The 21,371-nt window shown below is 44.9% G+C and overlaps 1 protein-coding gene across 2 annotated transcripts in view; it reads left to right on the top strand.

Moving 5' to 3' along the window:
* uhrf1 (ubiquitin-like with PHD and ring finger domains 1) overlaps positions 1–20,814 on the top strand; it is a 63,393-nt gene extending 42,579 nt beyond the window's left edge. For both annotated transcript variants that reach the window (XM_072482758.1, XM_072482759.1), the window contains exons 9-16: positions 487–591; positions 6,849–6,955; positions 7,513–7,675; positions 9,324–9,461; positions 9,654–9,768; positions 18,162–18,322; positions 18,612–18,710; positions 19,640–20,814. In XM_072482758.1, coding sequence (XP_072338859.1) covers positions 487–591; positions 6,849–6,955; positions 7,513–7,675; positions 9,324–9,461; positions 9,654–9,768; positions 18,162–18,322; positions 18,612–18,710; positions 19,640–19,786 — 1,035 coding nt within the window. In that variant the 3' untranslated portion in view covers positions 19,787–20,814. The remainder of the gene's footprint in view (positions 1–486; positions 592–6,848; positions 6,956–7,512; positions 7,676–9,323; positions 9,462–9,653; positions 9,769–18,161; positions 18,323–18,611; positions 18,711–19,639) is intronic.
* Positions 20,815–21,371: the final 557 nt, after the last annotated feature.

Here is a 21,371-nt window from a genome sequence, read left to right as displayed (position 1 = left end):
TTCCAGTAATTATAAAGCCTACCATTACAAACTATGATTAGCACCCTTTGTATATTGACCTCAATGTGGCCATAAAGGTAAAGGTACCTGAACTGACTTGTTTGCTCTAAAATTGACTTCAGGGGCTCCCCAAATTGTTAAGAAAATTGGTAATATATTACTCACTAGTACTACAGCTAAGTGTATCACCCATGAGCCCATCTTTATTGAATTTGTTTGTTACTTGATGCATACTGCAAGACATTTTGACATGTACAGCCATATCTCTTTCCTTTGTGCATGCAAAGCATGGACTGGCAGTCATGTGCACTTTAAAATGGTAATGTTGCGCCCAGTAACATTGTGGCCTACCCTCCTGGGTGGGGTTGGCTGCATTAAATTGTGTAATTGCAGGCAAGGAAATTGGTTACACTTATTTTGTCCCAGTGTCTGCTCTGCTATGGACATTTTGTGACTGACCATTTCACTTGATTTCTCTATTTGAAGGTGAGTGAGTCAGGGGTTCACAGGCCTCATGTTGCAGGAATTCATGGTCGAAGTAATGATGGAGCATATTCCCTTGTGCTTGCAGGTGGCTATGAAGATGATGTGGTGAGTATCATATATGAAGATCTGAATATTTTCGACTTGTGCATGTGCCCTTTAAGATACTATAAATTTGGCAAAATAGGCACCTGGAATCATAGGGTAATGGCATACGGCCATTTGGCCCATTGGGACTCTGCTGGCTCTTTGAAACAGCAATCCGATTAGTCCCACTCCTCTGCTCCTTCCCCATATCTCTGCACATTCTTCCTCTTCAAGTGTTATCCATTCCCACTTGAACGTTATTGTAAATTCACTCTCAATAATTCTTAACTGGCCTAATAAGGGGCTGCACGGTGACACAGTGGTTAGCAATGCTGCATCACAGCACCAGGGACCCGGGTTCAATTCTGGCCACGGGTGACTGCGTGGAGTTTACACATTCTCCCCTTGTCTGCGTGGGTTTCTTCCAGGCATTCAACCCGGAAGTACACTTTATGCACGTGTGAGTAGAAGGAGAACTCCTTCACCCTCGGCTGCCCAAATCTCCATGGATTCCCCCCCCCCCACACACAATCAGCTCCATGAACCCTCTTAGTTCCTTTGCCATTGCTGGCACCCTGCCCGGTTTCGAGCTTGACCGGTCCAAGCCAGGGTCCATAACTGTGTTGAAGTCCCCTCCCATGACCAACCTGTGCGAGTCCAGGTCCGGTATCTTCCCCAGCATCCTCTTTATAAACTCCACATCATCCCAATTTGGCGCATACACATTTACTAGCCCCCTCTAGCTTCCCACTGACCATAATGTACCGACCTCCCACATCCGAGATTATCCTACCCGCCTCAAACACCACCCGCTTATTGATCAGGATCGCGACCCCTCAAGTCTTTGAATCTAGTCCCAAGTGAAAGACCTGACTGACCCAGCCATTCCTCAGTCTAACCTCGTCCGTTACTCTAAGGTGCATCTCCTGCAACATTACCACGTCCACCTTCAATCCCCTAAGATGTGCGAACACACGTGGTCTTTTGACCGGCCCATTTAAACCTCGAACATTCCAGGTGATCAACCTAGTTGGGGTCTCATTGCCCCCCCCCCCCCCCCCCCCCCCCTCCCCTCCGCTGATCAGCCATCCCCTTTTTTAGGCCCACCTCCAGCCCGTGTTCCACGCCTCCACTGGTCCATCCCCAGGCAGCCCCCAACCTCCTCTCTGTCCCTCATCCCAAGTCCCTCCCTCGTCAGCAGAACATTCACCCTCCCTTGCCCCCCCTAGTAGCAACACTCTGTAACCCAACCCCTTTACTAAACGAAACAGATGTGCACACACCCCCACTGCGCTTCCGAGAGCTAGCTCGCCCAGCTAGCTTGGTGGCTCCCATCCCCGGCACCAGATAGTCTCCCACCTATTGTGTCCCCCCCCCCCCCCCCCCCCGCTCATACAAACAAACTCCAAAATCAAACAATTGCCCAACAGAAAAACACCAAGATTAAAACAAGCACACCTCCATCCCCCAACAGTGCAAATGAAAACCTTAACTCACTCAGCTCTACCGCTGGTTCCAAATCAATGCAAAAGGCATCGCAAACATCTTACATGAAATGCAAAACGAGAAACCTTTTGCAAAAACAGAAAGAAAAAACAAAAACATGAATGTTGCAGCCAAGTTCAAAAGTTCTCAATGCATCAACAGCCCTTTCATTTTCGCAAAGTCCAACGCTGTCCTCGGGCGACTCGAAGTAGAAGTGCTGATCCTCATGCGTGACCCAGAGACGGGCAGGGTACAACAGTCCAAACGTCACCTTTTTCTTAAAAAGGATCGACCTGATCTGGTTGAAGCCTGCCCTCCTCCTGGCCATCTCTACACTCAGGTCCTGGTACACCCGCAGGATGCTATTGTCCCATTTACAGCTCCGTGTCTGCTTGGCCCACTGTAGAATGCGCTCCTTATCCGAGAACCTGTGGAACCTCACTACCATTGCTGTCGGGGGTCTCCCGTTCGCAGCTTCCTCACGGGTGCTCTGTAAGCCCTATCCAACTCCAAGGGCCAGAAAAATGCCCCATCCCCCAGCAGCTTCACAAACATGTCTGCGATGTATGCCCCAGCGTCCGTTCCTTCGGACCCCTCCGGGACCCCGACGATTCTTGGGTTCTGCCGGCGGGACCTATTCTCTAGGTCCTTCACCTTCTCCAGGAGCTTCTTCTGCTGGTCCCTTGGCATCCTCGCCTCCAGTTCCACCGCAGTCTGATGTTTCTCCTGCTCAACCAGCGCCTTCTCCACCTTCTGGATTGCCCGATCCTGGCCGTCCAATCGATGCTCCAACTGCTCAATCAACTGTTTTATTGAGTCCAAGCAGTCCCGTTTCTGCGTAGCAAAGCCTTCCTGAATGACTTGCATCAGCTGCTCCATAGACTGTTGGGTCGTCAAGCCAGATGTCCGAACCTCCGCCTTGCTGTCTTCTGTGCAGCTACAGCCCAAGCCTTCTCTATCTTTTTGTTTCTGCCCTTACGAACACTTCTCATAGAATTTACAGTGCAGAAGGAGGCCATTCGGCCTATCGAGTCTGCACCGACTCTTGGAAAGAGCATCCTACCCAAGTTCAACACCTCCACCCAACACTAAGGGCAATTATGGACACTAAGGGCAATTTATCATGGCCAATCCACCTAACCTGCACATCTTTGGACTGTGGGAGGAAAACTAAGCACCCGGAGGAAACCCACGCACACACTGGGAGGATGTGCAGACTCCGCACAGACAGTGACCCAAGCCGGAATCGAACCTGGGACCCTGGAGCTGTGAAGCAATTGTGCTATCCACAATGCTACCCTGCTGCCCATGCACCTTCTCTCCATGCACTGAAGTGGGAATTCAGTAAACAATTGCCACTAACATCCGTTTTACAATTTGAGTCTGGTAGAAAAACTGGGGAAAGGTCCAAAAGTCCGACCAGAGCAGGAGCCACCAAATGTGCGACTTACTCCTTCATAGCCGCCACCGGAAGTCTGAACAGCTTTGCTAACCAAAAATAACCAAGGAATTCTATGACAAAAACTACTTGCCATAAGTGTTTAATAGTTCTTTAGAGTACCCAATTTTGTTTTCCAATTAAGGGGTAATTTAGCGTGGCCAATCCACCTAACCTGCACATCTTTGGGTTGTGGGGGTGAAACCCACGCAGACATGGGGAGAATGTGCAAACTGCACATGGACAGTGACCTAAGGCCAGAATTTGAACCCAGGTCCTCAGCTGCGCAGTCCCAGTGCTAACCACTGCACCACATGCCGCTCTGTTTAATAGTTCTTTGAAGTAACAGAAGGTCGATGTGGGTAGCGTGAGTGACGTTTTACAACACCGTTGAAAGGTGTTTGATGAAATATTGCATAATTGGCTTTTAGTTTTGTTAGCGGGTCTTTGGGATTAAAGGAACAGGAGAAGTGTTAATACAAAATTAGCTAAGGGGCAAAAACTAGTAATGATCAGTTTATTTTCAGTCTCGAGGGAAGTATACACCGTTCTTACCAAAACGTTGGTATTGGGACTTGCTCTTTTTGACCTTTATTAGTCAGATGGATTTGTATATCTGGTGGCTTAATTTAACATTTATCAGATGACGTTAAGCAGCAAGGGGGATAGCAGACACTTCAAGAGGACATAGACTGGTGAAATGCTGTGAAGACACCTGCGTGGCAGATGAAATTTAATGTTGAGAACTAAAGTAGGAAGAATGAGTGGAGGAAATATATGGGATAGTTTTAAAGGGTGAGCAGAGACTGACATATTCTGTGGGTGTAATTTTTATATTTCATGGTGTGCCACGGCCAGCATTTCTTGCCCATCCCTAATTAACCTTTAGAAGATGGTGCTGAGCAGCCGCCTTGAACTGCTGTGTCCATCTGGTGCATTGATGCCCATAGTACTGTTAGGAAGGTTCAGCTACATGTTTTGTGATCCAGTGACCATGAAGGAATGCCGATATAGTTTCAACTCAATTTGGTATACGCCTTGGAGGGAACTGGCAAGTGGTGGTGGTGTTCCCATACATCGACTGCATTTGTTCTCGGTCATGATGTGGAGATGCTGGCGTTGGACTGGGGTGGGCACAATAAGAGGTCTTACAAAACCAGGTTAAAGTCCAACAGGTTTGTTTCGAATCATTAGCTTTCGGAACGCAGAAAGCTAGTGATTCAAAGCAAACCTGTTGGACTTTAAACTGGTGTTGTAAGACTTCTTGCGTTGTTCACGGTGATAGAGGTTTGGAAGATACTGTCGAAGGATCCCTGGAAAGTTACTGCACTGCACCGTAAAGATGGTTGCTGCCACTGCACGGAGTGGTAGAGAGAGTGAATGTTAAAACAAGCTGCTTTGTCGTGGATGGTGTTGAGCTTCTTGTGTTGTTGACACTTCACTCATCCACTCCTATTGAAGTGGAAATTGTTCCAACACACACTCCTGATTTGTGCCTTGTTGATGCTGGAAAGGCTTCTGGGTGCAAAGACGTGATTTGCCTGCTGTAGAATTCCCAACCTCTGACTGGTCTTGTAGTGAAATTTTATATAATTGGTCCAATCCAGTTTCTAGTTCGGTGATGTTAAGTCTTTGAATGTCAAGAGGGGATGATGAGGTTCTCTCTTGGTGGAGATGGTCATTGCCTGTCACTTTTATGGTGTAACAGTGCTGTCATAAACATGCATCTGTTCATGGATGAGGTCAAATATGCTTTTCCCTCTTGTTGGGTCCCTCGTCACTTGCCCCAGATCTAGTCCAGCAGCCATGTCCTTGCAGGTGTCTGATTATGTCTGACTCGTCTGAAACAGCACAATTTTGGCAGAAGCCCCAGATGTTCGAGGTGGAGGACTTTGTAGGCTCGACGTGGCTGAGTTTGCTGTTCTCATTTCTGGTGGTCTGTGTGGTCCGTCCAATTTAATTCCCGTGAAATCTTTTAATGATTTGATACAACTGAGTAGCTTGCATTTCGGCGAGCATTTCCGAGTCAACCACATTGCTGTGGATCTGCAGTCACATGTAAGCCAGGCAAAGATGGCAGATTTCCTTCCCTAAAGGAGTGAACCAGATGGGTTTTCAGAACAATCTGCAATGGTTTCATGGACATCATTAGAATTTTTGTTCCAGCATTTTTTTAATTGGATTCAAATTCAGCATCTACCATGCTGGAATTTGAACCCAGGTCCCCAGAGCATTACCGCAGGCCTCTGGATTACGGGTCCAGTGACAACACCTACGTCACCATCTCCCTAATTGTGTAAGCAATTCCATCGTGTGAGTATGGTTGTCAGACTATCATAGAACATACAGTGCCGAAGGAGGCCATTCGGCCCATCGAGTCTGCACCGACCCACTTAAGCCCTCACTTCCACCCTATCCCCGTACCCAATAACCCCATCTAACCTTTTATGTCATATCGTTTCTAAATCGGCCCATTTTTTTCCCCCCCATCATGTTAAGACATTTTTCACTCCACTTTTATTACGAGGTTCAAATGGAAACAAGCCACAAAACGTTAACCAGAAGAAAGGCTTCCTCCACCTTGGGATAGGGTGGTTTTTAAATCACTGAAAGCTACGGACCTTCACTCTGGGTCCCCGGGAAACATAGTGGCAGCGACAGCTGAGTAGAGTTGAGATTGCAAGAAAATGGAGAGAGAGAGGGAGAGAGTGAAAAAGAGAATTAAACAGACATAGAAAGCAAGAGGAAAATAGTGGAAAGTATCCTAATGGAGCATGTAAACTCCTGCATCTGTCCCAATAAACTTCATAATTGTACCCAAAACAGAGACCGATCAGATTGGTGAGCTTTGACTAAGAGTCATCCAGACTGGAAACGTTAGCTCCTTTCCCGCTCCATAGATACTGCCAGACCTGCTGAGATTGTCCAGGATTGATGAAAGATTCTGAAAATGTTTGTGCAAATAATGTAATAGGCTTCATTGATATTGCTGCCACTAGCCATTTATGTGCCTTGTATTGGAATAATGATTTTTTTTGGATCAACTTTGAATAGTCCTACATTAAGTATTTTGGTAGTTTGAGTATTACTGTATGCATGTTTAATAATTAAAATGTAATCTAATAAAGTTTTGAATGGCATAGACCTTAATTAAACAGTTTTGCATGGGGGCTGATGTGGGAGGAAGGTAGTAGTATCCAGACCATGTTTGGTAGATGATCGCAAAGTGACCTTTGGGCATACGCTTTGTTGCTATTTCCTTGGAACCTGTTAAAACTATGGAAAATACATTTAGGGAACAATTGCGAACTCTGCTGAAAAGATGGAAATGACTGTTGAACCTTTCGTTTTACAGGATCATGGTGGTGACTTCACCTATACAGGTAGTGGTGGACGAGACCTTTCTGGAAACAAACGTACTGCAGAACAATCATGTGATCAGAAACTGACCAACATGAACAGGTTTGTCCTTTTAACATCTGTTAAAAGAAAGAAAAAATGATTTTGCTTTGAGAAACGCATTTTATTTTTCCATTATTTACTAATGATAATTCTGACAGTATGTTGTTTGCACTGTATTTGTGCATTTATGGAGCTGGGTTTGGGATAGTGACCCAGAGTCGGGATCGAACCTGGGACCTCGGTGCCGTGAGGCAGCAGCGCTAACCACTGCGCTGCCATGCTGCCCCTACCTGGATCATGTTTTGTACTCAAATGTGATGTTTGAAAATCCATAAGACTAAATGTGCGTCTTTTATACTGAAGCTTTTGCTTTTCTTAAATATGCAATTCAGTTTAGTACATGCCTAAATCACCTTGCCACGCTAAATTCTCTCAATTGCAGATTGGTTTACCCATTGCTGAAAGCATCCCATTGATCTTCCCCATCTAAAGAGGTTGTTTTCCAAAATATCTTGTACATTCCAGTTGACCGCTGGACATATATTTTGCTTAAATATTGCATCGGTGTATATAAATGTATAGTTTAATAGTAAATGGAAATTCACTTTCTTTTGCAGGGCTCTGGCTCTGAACTGTAATGCTCCCATTAATGACAAAATGGGAGCTGATGCTAAAGATTGGAGAGCTGGAAAATCGGTGAGGGTTGTGAGAAGCGCCAAAGGCCGTAAACACAGCAAATATGCACCAGAAGAAGGGAACCGCTATGATGGAATTTATAAGGTGCATACCAGATAAACAAATTTATAATCTCTATTAAACATAATGGGCGGCATGGTAGCACAGTGGTTAACACTGTTGCTTCACAGAGATGGTCCCGAGTAAAATTCCCGCTTGGGTCACTGTCTGCGGAGTCTGCACGTTCTCCCCTGCGTGGGTTTCCTCCGGATGCTACGGTTTCCTCCCACAAGTCCCGAAAGACGTGCTGTTAGGTCATTTGGACATTCTGAATTCTCCCTCTGTGTAACCGAACGCTGGAACGTGGCGACTAGGGGCTTTTCACAGTAACTCCATTGCAGTGTTAACGTAAGCCTATTTGTGACAGTAATAAAGATTATTATTATTATTACATGAATTAGCCGGCAGATCCCAGTCGCATTCAATAGCAGATACAGATTTATCCGGCATTGCACACAGCATAAACTGGGGAGTTCTGCTGAACATTTATTTGCCAAGCTCTCTTGGTTATAAAGCACTGGGTAGTAGGCTACTGCTTAACTTAATTGACCAGCCAGGAATGTTGAATATGGCGACATCATTGAAAATTATTGTAAACAATTATCCCGGCAGAAGACATGAAACATACAATTTGCAATTTTGTTTCAGAAAACCCTGTAAAATGAGGCAAAAATATGAATTTAAAATTTGTTTGGTGATGTCTGAGAAATCAATTCCGGTAATTCAAAATTCTTGTGAACACTATACTAGTGATTTGTATTTATAATGTGAGAACTTTCCACGGTGCTTCACCAGGAGCACTATAAAGAAAGTATGACACTGAACCACAAAAGGGAGATATTGAGTCAGATGACCAAAAGATTGGGCGGGTAGGTTTTGAGACATGCCTTAGGGGAGGAAAGTGAGGTAGATAGGCTAAATAGGTGGAAACTTTAAGCCTAGTGTCGGGGCAGTGAAAGTATGACCACCAATGTTGGAGAACCGACCCTGCACATCTTTTTGGTTGTGGGGGCGAGATCCACGCAGACATGGGGAGAATGTGCAAACTGCACACAGACGGTGACCCGGGGCCAGGATCGAACCCAGGTCCTTGGCACCATGAGGCAGCAGTGCTAACCACCGCGCCACCCTGTTCTTTTTTATATGAAAAGAGGAGTGTTCAATCTCCCCCCCCCCCCCCCCCCCCCCCAATTAAGGGGGAATTTATTGTGGCCAATTCATCTACCCTGCATATCTTTTTGGGTTGTGGAGGTAAGACCCACACAGACACTGGGAGAATGCGCAAACTTCACACGGACTGACCTGGGGCCGGGATTAAACCCGCTCCTCGGTGCCATGAGGCAGCAGTGCTAACACTGCGCCACTGTGATGCCCCATGGGACAGCCATGTGGTTGGAAGCTCATCTTGTGGTCAGAACAGTCTGATTCAGCGCTGGGAGGGGTGAAATAGGTGACATGAGAACTGTTTTGTTTTATAGGGGCCATAGACGATGGCATTGGTCCAGTCTTTATGGTAATAGGTTTTAAAGAGAAAAAAATGTTCCTACCCATTTGAAGTCCTAAGAATGCCGCCCATTTGAAGTGGCTTAGAAGCAATAGCATTCACTACAGATCATAAAAAGTGCTATAACTCCTTGGCTCAAAATTCAGACCGTTTTGGCTTTAACCTCATTCATCTGTGTTTTTGAACTAGGTGGTAAAATACTGGCCTGAGAAGGGAAAGTCTGGTTTCTTGGTATGGAGGTACCTATTGAAAAGGGATGACGAAGAACCAGCTCCATGGACCAGAGATGGCAAGGAGAGGATGAAAAAGCTAGGATTAACGATGCAGGTAACTCCTTTTTATTTCAAAATGGTTGCCTAATGATCTAATGGATTTTTGTACAATTAAATTTTAGCTCAAAATTGGCATTGCCTGATGTTTTCAGCACAGGCATAAAATTCAGTTTGACTAAGATGTGAGTTGTCAGTGTTTTTTTTCCCCATTGTGTAATATGTTGAATTAACTGATCTTTTATAACAGTACCCTGAAGGTTACCTTGATTCTGTTGCCAATAAAGAGAAAGAGAAGGAGAATAAAAAGCGAGATGATGATCCTGAACCAACACCGAGCAAAAGGAAAAGAAAATCCAACGCAGGTCTGTAGCTTATATTCTAAAGTTATAGAACTCCAAGCTATCGCAATGTTTTCTCGGTGAATATTGTACGGTTTAACCTGTTGGAGCACTTCAGTTGGTATGCGCCCACGAAATACCATGTATTTTGTCTTGCATGTGAATAAAGTTTACTGGAAAACCTACAAGAACAAGCATAGTTGAGGATGACATTGAATTCTTATTGAAACTTGCTGAAATTGGGGAAGCTGTGTTAATTATTTTTATAAGTAGAGACCTGTGGGAGATTTAAGCATTTGAGTTTTATTTAGACAATTAAAAAGACACCTGAAATTTTTGTTCACCTCATCTAATGTAAAAACTGATGGAATAGCATGGGAGAATTAAATAAAATGGAATTCTTACATTGCTCAATTACTTTTTTTGGAAAAATATTTTAATTTAACAGTTTTACACCAAGAGTACCCCGCCCTTCGGCAGCACCTCCATCTCTGGTGGAACCTCCCTCATCCGAGGGAAAATATCACCTTTTCCTCTGCCCCTCTCGGGGAAAATATCACCGTTTCCTCTGCCTCTCTCAGGGCAAATTTCACCTTTTTTCAAGGACAAAACCTCCCAACAGATTCCCCAGCCACACCGAGGAACTGGGGGAAGAAGCTGACCTCCACCCCAACAGGAACTGCCTGCGAGCAATCAAACGTGACGAAGGCTAAAACATCTGCCCCCACTCCCGTCTGCAACTCCGGCAGGTCTGATACCCTGAATATGGCCTCTTGGGGACACTGCTCCAATTCCATATGCAGAACCTCGGACATGGTACTAAAAAAAAAAAACGACCCCCAATATCTCCAACTTTGGGCAGGACCAGAACATAGGGACAGGATTGGCTGGGCGCCTCCCACACCGCTCGCAAATATCCACCACCCCCTCAAAACGGCCGGTCTCAACCCCAGCCTCTCACACTAGGTCGAGGCATTAATCCATCGCAACACGTCGCACCATAACCCTTGTTCTAGCCCCATCCCCAGCTCTTCCTCCCACTTGGCCTTAATCCCTTCCATAGACTCTTTGTCCTCCATAATCCTACCATAAATCGCTGAGACGACCCTACTCTCCAACCACCAACTGCACCTCTAGCAATGAGGAGGACAGTGCCATTGGAAAAGCCTTTCTTGCAAAATACCTAAAGCCCTCACGTGCTGCAGTCCATATTTGATTCCCAACTCCTCCAAACTTGTGAATCTCCCATCCAGAAACAAATCCTTCATCTCTTTTGCACCTTTCTCCTCCCAGAAACTCGCATCCATCCACACTAGCTCAAACCCATGCTTTCTTCTTATCGGTATGGCCCTATCCTCAACTTTAAGTGCTGTTGAAATTGCCCCAGATCCTCAGCGTGGCTACCACTACCGGATTCCTGGAATACTTCCCTGGGGCTACCGGCGCCGTTGCCTGTGCCTGCAGTCCTGACCCTTTACAGGACCCCGCCTGCAACCGCACCCACAAAAAGCTTCCGTCTCCTTCTCCAGCACTGCACTTGATCTATATTCGCCACCCAGTAATAGTGCAACAGATTCTGAAGTGCCAAGCCCTCCTAGACTGCCGCCCCTTTGGAGCACCGCTTTCCTTATCCTCGCAACCTTCCCTGCCCACACAAATGATGAGACCAGCTTATCCACCCCTTGCCTTTGGCAAAAAGACCGGTAGACACTGGGACCAGAACAGAAACTGTGGCAAAATACTCCTTTTTTATTGCCTGCACCCGGCCAGTCAACAACAAAGGGAGACTATCCTACCTCTCAAATCCTCCTTCACCTTTCCTATCAGGGTCGTGAAATTTAGTTTATGGAGTGGCATCCAGCCCTGTGCTACCTGCACCCCCAAGTACCTAAAGTGAGTTGTCGCTAATCTGGAGCGAAATTCTCCATCCCGCCCCGCCACATTTCTGCCCCGACCCGCCGGCGGGATGCTCCGTTACACCAGCCGGTCAATGGGGTTTCCCATTGTGGGGCAGCCCCACGCTGGCAGGAAACCCCCGGGCGCCGGCAAAACGGAGACTCCCGCCAGCGGAGAATGACGCCCATGAATGGCAACCCTTCCACTTCCACCCCTCCACCCAAAGGGGACATGACAAAATATTTACTCTTCCCTAAATTCAATTTGTACCCCAAACGCCCCAAATTTCCCTAGCAACCTCATTGTATCCTTCACCGATGAGCCCGTAATGTACAGCAGTAAGTCATCCACGTACAGAGACACCTTATGCTCCACCCCTCCCCTCCCCTCCCTATTCCCCTCCATAAGCCTGAACCCCTCAACGCAATCGCCAATACGAACAAGAGTGAGGACATGGGCCCTGCCTTGTTCACTGGAATAGTGGGAAGTACTCCGACTGCGTCTCATTCGTCCACACGCAAGCTGTCGGATCCTTGTACAGCAATTTTACCCAAGCCACAAACCCAAAGTTCCCCAGTACTGCAACCAGAGCTCCACTCCACTCTGTCAAATGCTTTCTCTGCATCCTCTAACCCAACCCTCTCCCATCTCTGGCCACTCCAAAAACTCTCCCATCTCCAACTCGTCCTCTGGTGGCTTCGACTTTAATAGTCCTGAATAAAAATCCTCTTACCACCCTATTCACATGCTGCGGAGCCACCATGAACCCTCCCGTTCCATCCCTAATCCGCACAATCTTCCTTGCCGCAGCCTGCCGGCGGAGCTGGCCCAACTGCAATTAACTGGCCTTCTTACCACACTCATACACCACCCCCGAAGCTCTCCTCAACTGCCGAACCACCTTGCCTGTGGACAGAAGGTCAAACTTGGCCTGCAACTCCTTCCTCTTCACCAATAGCTCCGGCTCTGGATCCTCCGCGTATCTTCCATTCACCTTCAAAATCTCCTCTAACTGACGAACATCCTGCGCCTCCCTATCCACCCTTGCCGCCTTAAATGCGCTGACCTCACCCCTCCCTACCACCTTCAACGCCTCCCAAACCACCAATGACGAGACCTCCCCGTTTCAATTGAACTCCACATACTCCCCAATCACCACCCCCATCTTAATGCAAAACTTTGGGTCTGCCAACAAGCCCACAGACCGGACCCTACTCCAAGACCATATTCACCCAGTGCAGTGCATGGTCCGATATCACGATCGCAAAGTGCACTGCCTTCTTTACATCTGCCTACAACAATAAAGTCTAACCTCGAATACACTTTGTGTACCAGGGTAAGAATGAATATTCCCTGTCCCATAGGTGCTAAAACCTCCACAGATCTGCCCCTCCAATCTCCTTCATAAACACAGCTAACACCTTTGCGGCCCCTGCCCCCTGGAAGGAGCCAGTGAGCATGGCCAACATCTATCCATCCTTGGGTCCAGCACCATATTTTAATCTCCATCACCATCTCCGTTGTCAATTTCAGTGAGGTTGCCCTACTGGCTACAAAGGATTGATCATTGAATTTGAGGTTGGTGAAGAGAAGACAAGATGGGAAAGAAAGTGAGAAACTTGCATTGAATTAAATCTACAATGGCCAGCATTGTATTCTCAAGATTCAGTTTCCTTTTGAGGAATATTAAATGAAGTATAGTGTTGTTTCTGGGCGAGGAATCCAGATGCCTAAGCTCGTCACTTTGGTAGTCTGGTCAATTGTGACTGCATTTTGTAGCATGGTGGTTGATGATGCAAAAAAATTAGACTTCTATGCCTCCAATCACAGATAAATCCCAATATTCTGGATATACTTGCAGAATATATTCACAATTTGGAAATTTGCTGTTTCCCAGTGTCATTTTGAAGCTGTCTGAGCGTAGGTGCTCCACAGTGCTTGCTATCTTCACACATTTGAAAAATAACTGCTAAAATTGGTAATTTGAATGTTCATGATTACGAACTTGAACTTGATCCTGTCATTCCAATTTGTGCAATATTAGAATTGTAATGTAGTCTGCTGCTCTTCACTCTCTCCAGAACTCAATAGGTTCTTCTCTAGCTGCTTTTCCACACACCCTCCCTCATTTTCAGCATGATGCCAACTCTGTTAATACAATCTTTTTGATTCACAAATGCTGAATTCTATGATTGCCGCAAGCCTAAAGTAATCTCGATGCTTATAACTTTAAGAAACAGTTTTATTGGTATGATGACTTCAGTTGGCATTATGCAGGGGGAAGAGGTGCACTAGGTGGCTCCCACTAGGGTACTGTTTTTAATACTTTTTTGCTCAGTTTCAAGGGATATTTTTGTTTAAAGACCCACTTGCTTAGTGAAATAAGGTGCCTACATAGATGAAATGCCTAGAAAACTCAGACTGAAAAAGTCTGAAAGTAGAAATTCGTCGACTGAATCGGAAGCTTCTCGGGGCTCAGTGGTGGAGAAGATGGCGGAGGCTGTCATATGACTCTGGCTACTCCACTAGTGACCGAGAGGCATACCAGCACTGTGACGACAGAATTTGATAAGCACTGGTGGATGCTTATCAGGGGACTTCAGCAAATCGATGGAAGAGGCCTTGGTTCCCATTTGTATGGCGTGGGAGAGGATCAATGAAACGTTAAAAACGCAAGGTGACACAATACAAGGCATGGAGGTGGTTCTTTCGAGCATAGCGACCAGATTGCCTCTGGAAGTGGAGATGTCTTTGATGGCTGATGCAAATAAAGAGCTTGAGGCCAAAGTGAAAGCGTTGTTCCAAAAGACAAAATATCTGAATTGTGTGATTGCCAGAGGGGGTGGAAGGCGAAACTTCCACGGAGTATTTTGGAAAAATGGTGGGGGAGGTTGGATTCGGCACCCTCCCGAGCTTGACCGTGCCCACCGAACACTCGAATAGAAGCCCCGTTCCAACGAACCAGTGTGGTGAAGTTTCACAGCTTCCAAGAAAAAGAGCGGGTCCTGAGGTGGGCAAAGGAGCATCAGGGCTACAAATGGGAAGGCTACGTCATCAGGTCTTATCAGAATGTGGGAACGGAACTGGCAAAGAAGCGAGCGCCGTTCAACAAGGCCAAAGCCGCCCTGCATAAAAGTGTAGTCCATTTGGGGTGGTATAATAATAATAACAGCTTATTGTCTCAAGCAGGCTTCAATGAAGTTAATGTGAAAAGCTCCTAGTCGCCACATTCCGACGCCTGTTCGGGGAGGCTGGTATGGGAACCCTGCGTGGCAAAGGTGGCACCCTCCTTCCTGCTTTCCACATGGGCAACACGGTAGCATTGTGGATAGCACAATTGCTTCACAGCTCCAGGGTCCCAGGTTCGATTCCGGCTTGGGTCACTGTCTGTGTGGAGTCTGCACATCCTCCCCGTGTGTGCGTGGGTTTCCTCCGGGTGCTCCGGTTTCCTCCCACAGTCCAAAGATGTGCAGGTTAGGTGAATTGGCCAGATAAATTGCCCTTAGTGTCCAAAATTGCCCTTCGTGTTGGGTGGGGTTACTGGGTTATGGGGATAGGGTGGAGGTGTTGACCTTGGGTTGGGTGCTCTTTCCAAGAGCCGGTGCAGACTCGATGGGCCGAATGGCCTCCTTCTGCAGTGTAAATTCTATGATAATCTATGAAAGAGTGACTTTTGAGGGGAAATGCTTTTTTTGATGCACTGGAAGTGGCAGATTCCTTTGTAAAGAAGCATGTGTTGGGTGTAGGTTGAGGTTTTTTGGATATTGAGGATGTTGATATGTGGAATTGTTGGGGTTCTTTGTTTATGTTTGCATTTTTCTGTTCTTGTTTAGGTTGAATATTTTGCAAGTTGGACTTGGGTGGAGGGCTTATTTTTATGTGGGTTTTTGTTCTGTTTGTTCCAACTGTTGTGAAAATATATAGCTCCCTTTTGGAGTACTGTGTTATAAGGGGTTTTCATACTTCTGGTTTTTTTTCCTGTATGCATTTTCTGGGCGGGAGTCACCCTGCTATGCTTGACAAAGAGTAGCTAACTGGAGTGTGCTGAGGGGTTGATTGCAGCTTGTTATATTAGTTCTGTTTTGTATAACGAGTTGAGTGTTTTGTTCTATTTGGTTTATTAGAAGCAGGTTTTGGTGGTTTAGGTTCACCGTTCTGTATGCATATTTGGGTATATTGGTGCCTTTGGCAGGGGGTCATTTGCTGATGGTGACTACAGATTTTTCTTTGTTTAATCTTGTTAGTAGACTTGGTCACCATCTTGGGTGGGCCTGATTGCAAGACCAGACAAGGTTGAGGAAGAAATGGGTGGGACAGAATTTTCATTCGGGCTTTGATGGTAGGGTCTGGGGTGCGGCAATTTTAATCAATAAAAGGATACAGTTTTCCACCACTAAGATCTTGGCTGACCCCAATGGTAGACGTATTATTGTCTGTGGGTCTTTGGCAGGCACCTTGATGGTCTTGGTTAATGTCTACCATACAGCGTTCCTCCAGAGAGATGGGCGATTAGGAGGTTTGGCTTTACCCAATTTATTATTTTATTATCGGGTAACCAACATTGAGAATATACTGGAGTGGTTTAGTGATCCAGGTTCCATATGAGGCTAATGGAGGCATGTTCCTGTTAGGATTCTAGCCTTGGTGTATTAGTAACCACATCAGTGCCCTTCTCACTGGCAAAGTTTCCTCTAATCCTGTAGTGGTTTCCAAATGAGAATCTGGAAGCTATTCAGACAGGCGCTATCTGCATTAATCACCTCTTTATGCCAGCAAATTTTGACTCCACAGTTTAGGTCGTGGTTGGGGAAGGGTTTGGACAGGTTTGGGGACTTGTTTGTGGAGGGAAAGTTTGCCAGCTTCAAGGAGCTGTCGGAGAAATTTCAAGTCCTTGGTTCCAATCTGTTTAGATACTTTTAGATTCACAATTTTTCGCACAAGGCTTTTCCCTTGGCACCTTCCTCCCTGTTGAAGAGGATTCTATCTTTGGCCGGGTCTGGTGGGAGGGGACTATTTTGTGCATATGCAGTCAGATCCTATCAGCGGAATCACTTCGTTGAATGAGATAAAGGTGAAATGGGAGGGTGAATGAGGTATGGAGTGGGGATGTTCACAGTGTCAATTCCACATCCTCTTGTGCTCAGCTTAGTCTGATCCAGTTTAAGGTGGTGCACTGGATTGGGAGGATGAGCTTTTTCTTTTTGGGGTTGGGGGCCAGGTGTGAGCATTTTCTCAGGTGCCTGCTCTGGTCTTGTCCTAAGTTTGTAAGCTTCTGGGTCTCTTACTTTAGCACCATGTCAGAGATACTTAATGTCGATCTGGAGCCATGTCCGCTGATGGCCATTTTTGGGGTATCAGACTCGCCGGTGCTGCAGATGGGGGTGAAGATTGATGCCCTTGTCTTTGCCTCGTTAATAGCAGGGAAACAAATTCTTCTTGGGTGGAGGTCTCCTACTCTGCCCAGTGCCTCAGCTTGGTTGGGTGACCGCGTGTCCTTTTTACATTTGGAGAAGGTCAAGTACACCATTAGAGGGGCGGTAGAAGGGTTCTACCTAAGATGGCAGCGATAGTCACTGTCAATTGTTTAATGTTTTAGATTGTTTGCCGTGTTCTTTGTCATTGTAACTTGAATTAATTGTTTTATATTATTTTGTTTATAATGAAAATTTTTCAGTAAACATTAAAAAAACAACACTTTTACAGGTTCAACTTGATGTCTACAAAATTGAAAATTTAAATAGGTTGGGGTAATAGGTTTGGTGTGGAATTTATGGAGATTTTGGATTGGGGTTGAACTTTGACATTAATATTGGGTAAAGGACTATATTGCAAGTTACTCGGAGGCTGCTACAAATTCCTGCTGAATGAGTGTGCTGTGCGTATATGTATTTGATTGGAAAGTAGTCACTGGATCTTGGTAATCTAACACCGTGCTTCCCAAAAGTTTTCCCGGTGTGACCCTGTCTTAATGCCTCCGACTTTGTGTGACCCCAGAGTGAAAATCTGGAGGATTTGAGTGTTGTTTGAAGATGGGAAGGCTTCAGTTGTTGAGGGGGGAGGGGGAGCCTTTTGTTCTTGACCAGGACTCTCAGGCATTTTTCTTTGCAACAGCAATTGGGCCTCAAAGATCAGTTTGTTAGACCCAAAAACAAAAAAGTAAGCATTTAAAGGGACTGCACAGCTGTCAGAAATCAGTCTAAGCTACGGCTGCCATTGCTGCCTCTGAGCCCATGACCCCAAAATGTCGTCTTGCATAGTTTGGGAAGTCCTGATCTTACATTTGAAGATTTAACAAATAAATAACAACCTAATGGAATGTTAGCTTTTCATCTAGGTGCTGCTTTTTGAAACTTTTAATATTTTGATAACTCCAACATGTAATCCACTCAATCAGCACCAAATTATTTGTGGGGGAGAAAGTGATCATATTTCATGATTTTAAAAAAGAAACCTTTTGTGATGTCTTGTGCATTAGTTTCTATATTTTGATGCCTAACTTTAAAATTTTAATGCATTTTCAGATGAAGACAGGTTTTCACCAACCCCATCGCCAAAAGGCACCCCCAAGAAGCCAAAGGTGGAAGCATTCAAACTAACAGCAGAGCAAAAGAAACTGATAAAAGATGATGATGTTAACAAGAAGGTGTGGGATGAAGCACTGATGTCCCTTAAGGATGGTCCGGTAAGCAAGGATTGCATTCCAGTTTTAAATATTGTATTGTAATTGTATTGCAAATTTCCCCCTGATCGTGGGACTATTGTATACTGGATGCTGAAGTAGCTTTTGGCTTTCTAGGTTGAATAGTTATCAGCAAGTACCAGTGGATGTAACATTTTTGAATTGCGCTACGATTCCTGTACATAATAAGGAAGATAGGAGGGTCCACTGAATGTGGCATTTGTGGGGCAGTGTATGGAGATGATCTATCAATATCTTATGAAGACTGATGATTTGAAATCTGTTTCTCCAGAAATTCCTGTCAAAATTGGAGGAAACATTCTTGTGCATTTGCTGCCAGGAGGTAGTATTCCAGCCAATTACAACAGACTGTCAACACAACGTCTGTAAAGTAAGTACTGTAAACCAACCCACACTACAAAACTAAACTTAAACCATTTTCACTGTACTGGATTATATGTAAATGGCAGAATCCTGCAACACATTTGTGATCAAATTAGTATCTATTGCCACTGTCCCACTTTGAATTCAAAATTTCTACTTTCACCAAAGACTTCAGCAGAATCAAAACTTATTTTTCAGAAAGCCACATAAAGCTGTAAAATATGCAAATCCTATGAATAAAATACTTCTGTCAAGAATCTGGCCATATAAATATACAAAAGTCTAACTGGGAACTGTTCTCCATAGAATCCCTGCAGTGCAGAAGAAAGCCATTTGGCCCATCGCATTTGCACTGACCCTCTGAAAGAGCACCTTACTTAGGCCCACTTACCCACCCTATCCCCATAATCCCACCTAGCCTGCACATCTTTGGACTGTGGGAGGAAACCGGAACATCCAAAGGAACGGGGAGAACTTTCAGAACTCCACTCCATTGAACCTGGGTCCCTGGTGCTGTGAGGCTGCAGGGATAACCACTGTGCTGCCCTTCTGAGCTGAGAAACTCCGATCTGAGTTGAAATGGCAATAGTTTTCATTTGATGGGCTCAATGTTGTCCAAGGAATAAACACTTATTCCACTTCCACTTGCTTCGTTGTCTTCCATTCTAGCATTCAGTCCTTGCTGAGCAGAAAATTCTAGCTCTGTTGGGAAGCTTAGAAAACATGTTTTTGATTCCTTGGTTTGCATCAAGATTATTTCTTGCATTTTCAGGTTCTATAATGTCTAGCAACCAGTTAGACCTCTTCGCTATGTAAATCTTATGAAACTTGAAACCGTACTAAATTTCCTTTATTTACTCGTTAAAATCAATTAGTGATTTAGTTGGCAATGATTTGCAACTGCAGTTTTCTTACGGATTCTTTCTTTTCACCCAGAGCTGCTTACAACGTTCTTTCAAGGCTGATGTGTATACCTGTCCTGCTTGCCGCTATGACATTGGCAAAAACTGCAATATGGCAGTCAACAAATGTCTGCAGACACTTCTAATCCAACTGTTTCCAGGATATGGTAATGGACGGTGATGCTTTCGTTTTAAGATTATTTCTTGCTTCTTGGTTGCTGATTTTTTTTTTTTTTAAGAGCATGGGCATTCTGGCCTGTGTAACTTGACTGGAGGGCAGATTGACTAATGAATCCAGGGTAGCTGACTTCCCATTCCCCAATCTTTGTGTAGCACGTATGAACTTCAAAATCTTTGTGCTTATTTTGTTTTGTTTTTAGTCTAGGAGCTTGTCTAGATGTGCAGACCAATGTTATTGGTGTAACACTGCGGGGGGAAGTTTATAAAAAAAAAAAATACTACCTCAAAGTGGGGATAATTTTCTGGGATTTTCTTTGGCCAGTGTAGGTTCAGCTGAACACTGCCTGTCTAGTCAGCCTTGATTCTCTTTGCTTGATAAGTTAAGCCATCACACAAGTGCCTTAGTCTTGTTGAAGGCTGGGCTGTGAGCGACTTCCTAGCACTGATTTTAAAAAATAAAAATAAAAACTGCAAATAGCACATTGGTTGACAAACTTAGCTGTGCAGATCAATTTATCAAAGTTATTTTAACAGGGAATATGCAGGTTTTTGATGCCGTTATTTTTATAGAACAGTAACCTCTTATTTGTGATTTGTAATTCAGAAATGTACACATTTTTTCCTTGTTTATTGATGCTTATTGAACTGTTAATGGTCTTTTCCTACTCTGGTTAACTGTGAAAAGCAATCCTTTATTAATTGAAATTGCAAAAGGGGATGGAACCTGGGTAAAAGGGACCTGCAACCTACATGTTTGTATTTGTAAATTAACTTTTCACACAGGCACCCTCTTTCTCTAATGGCAATACCAAAGGATGCAGTATGGTACCTCAACATTGCATGGACATCATTGCATACATCAGATTTAGGCTTTTATCGAGTTAGACTGGATATAATCTACTTTAATTCCTTTTATAAAATATTGTTTAAGGGTGCTGGCTGTGAAACTTTGTGAATTTCCATGGAAATGTTCCACTTGGTACATGCTGTATCTATATGCTGCCTTAAAATAAAGTTTCTTGCTTTTCACTTGTGGCTTTTATTTTGTGTCTGTGAGAATCCCTGAAGTGTCAATTTGTAGCTAATAATATCAAATATTTTAAAAAAAAAAAATATTTTATTGGAAATTTTTTTCCCTGAGCAACATTTTTCCCGCTTACAAAACAAGCGAAACGATAACAGTAACAAAACAGAAATTTTAAAACTTTTTAACAATAATAATAATATACAAGTAACAAAACCTCGTACTCTATTGACCTATACTCAACTGAGCCTCCTTCCCCCCCCTCCCCCCTGGGTTGCTGCTGCTGGTCATCCGTCTTCCCTCTAACGTTCCCCTGGGTAGTCGAGAAATGGCTGCCACCGCCTGGTGAACCCTTGAGCCGATCCTCTCAGGGCAAACTTTATCTGCTCCAGTTTAATAAACCCCGCCATATCGTTTACCCAGGCCTCCAGTCCGGGGGGTTTTGCCTCCTTCCACATGAGTAGGATCCTGCGCCGGGTTACGAGGGACGCAAAGGCCACGACATCGGCCTCTTTCACCTCCTGCACTCCCAGCTCTTCCGCAACTCCAAATAGAGCGAACC

This window comes from Scyliorhinus torazame, chromosome 18 (assembly GCF_047496885.1).
Source record: "Scyliorhinus torazame isolate Kashiwa2021f chromosome 18, sScyTor2.1, whole genome shotgun sequence".
Taxonomy (NCBI): Eukaryota; Metazoa; Chordata; class Chondrichthyes; order Carcharhiniformes; family Scyliorhinidae; genus Scyliorhinus; species Scyliorhinus torazame.
The sequence above is the reverse complement of the archived record's forward strand: the minus strand, read 5'-3'. Positions and strand labels throughout refer to the sequence as shown.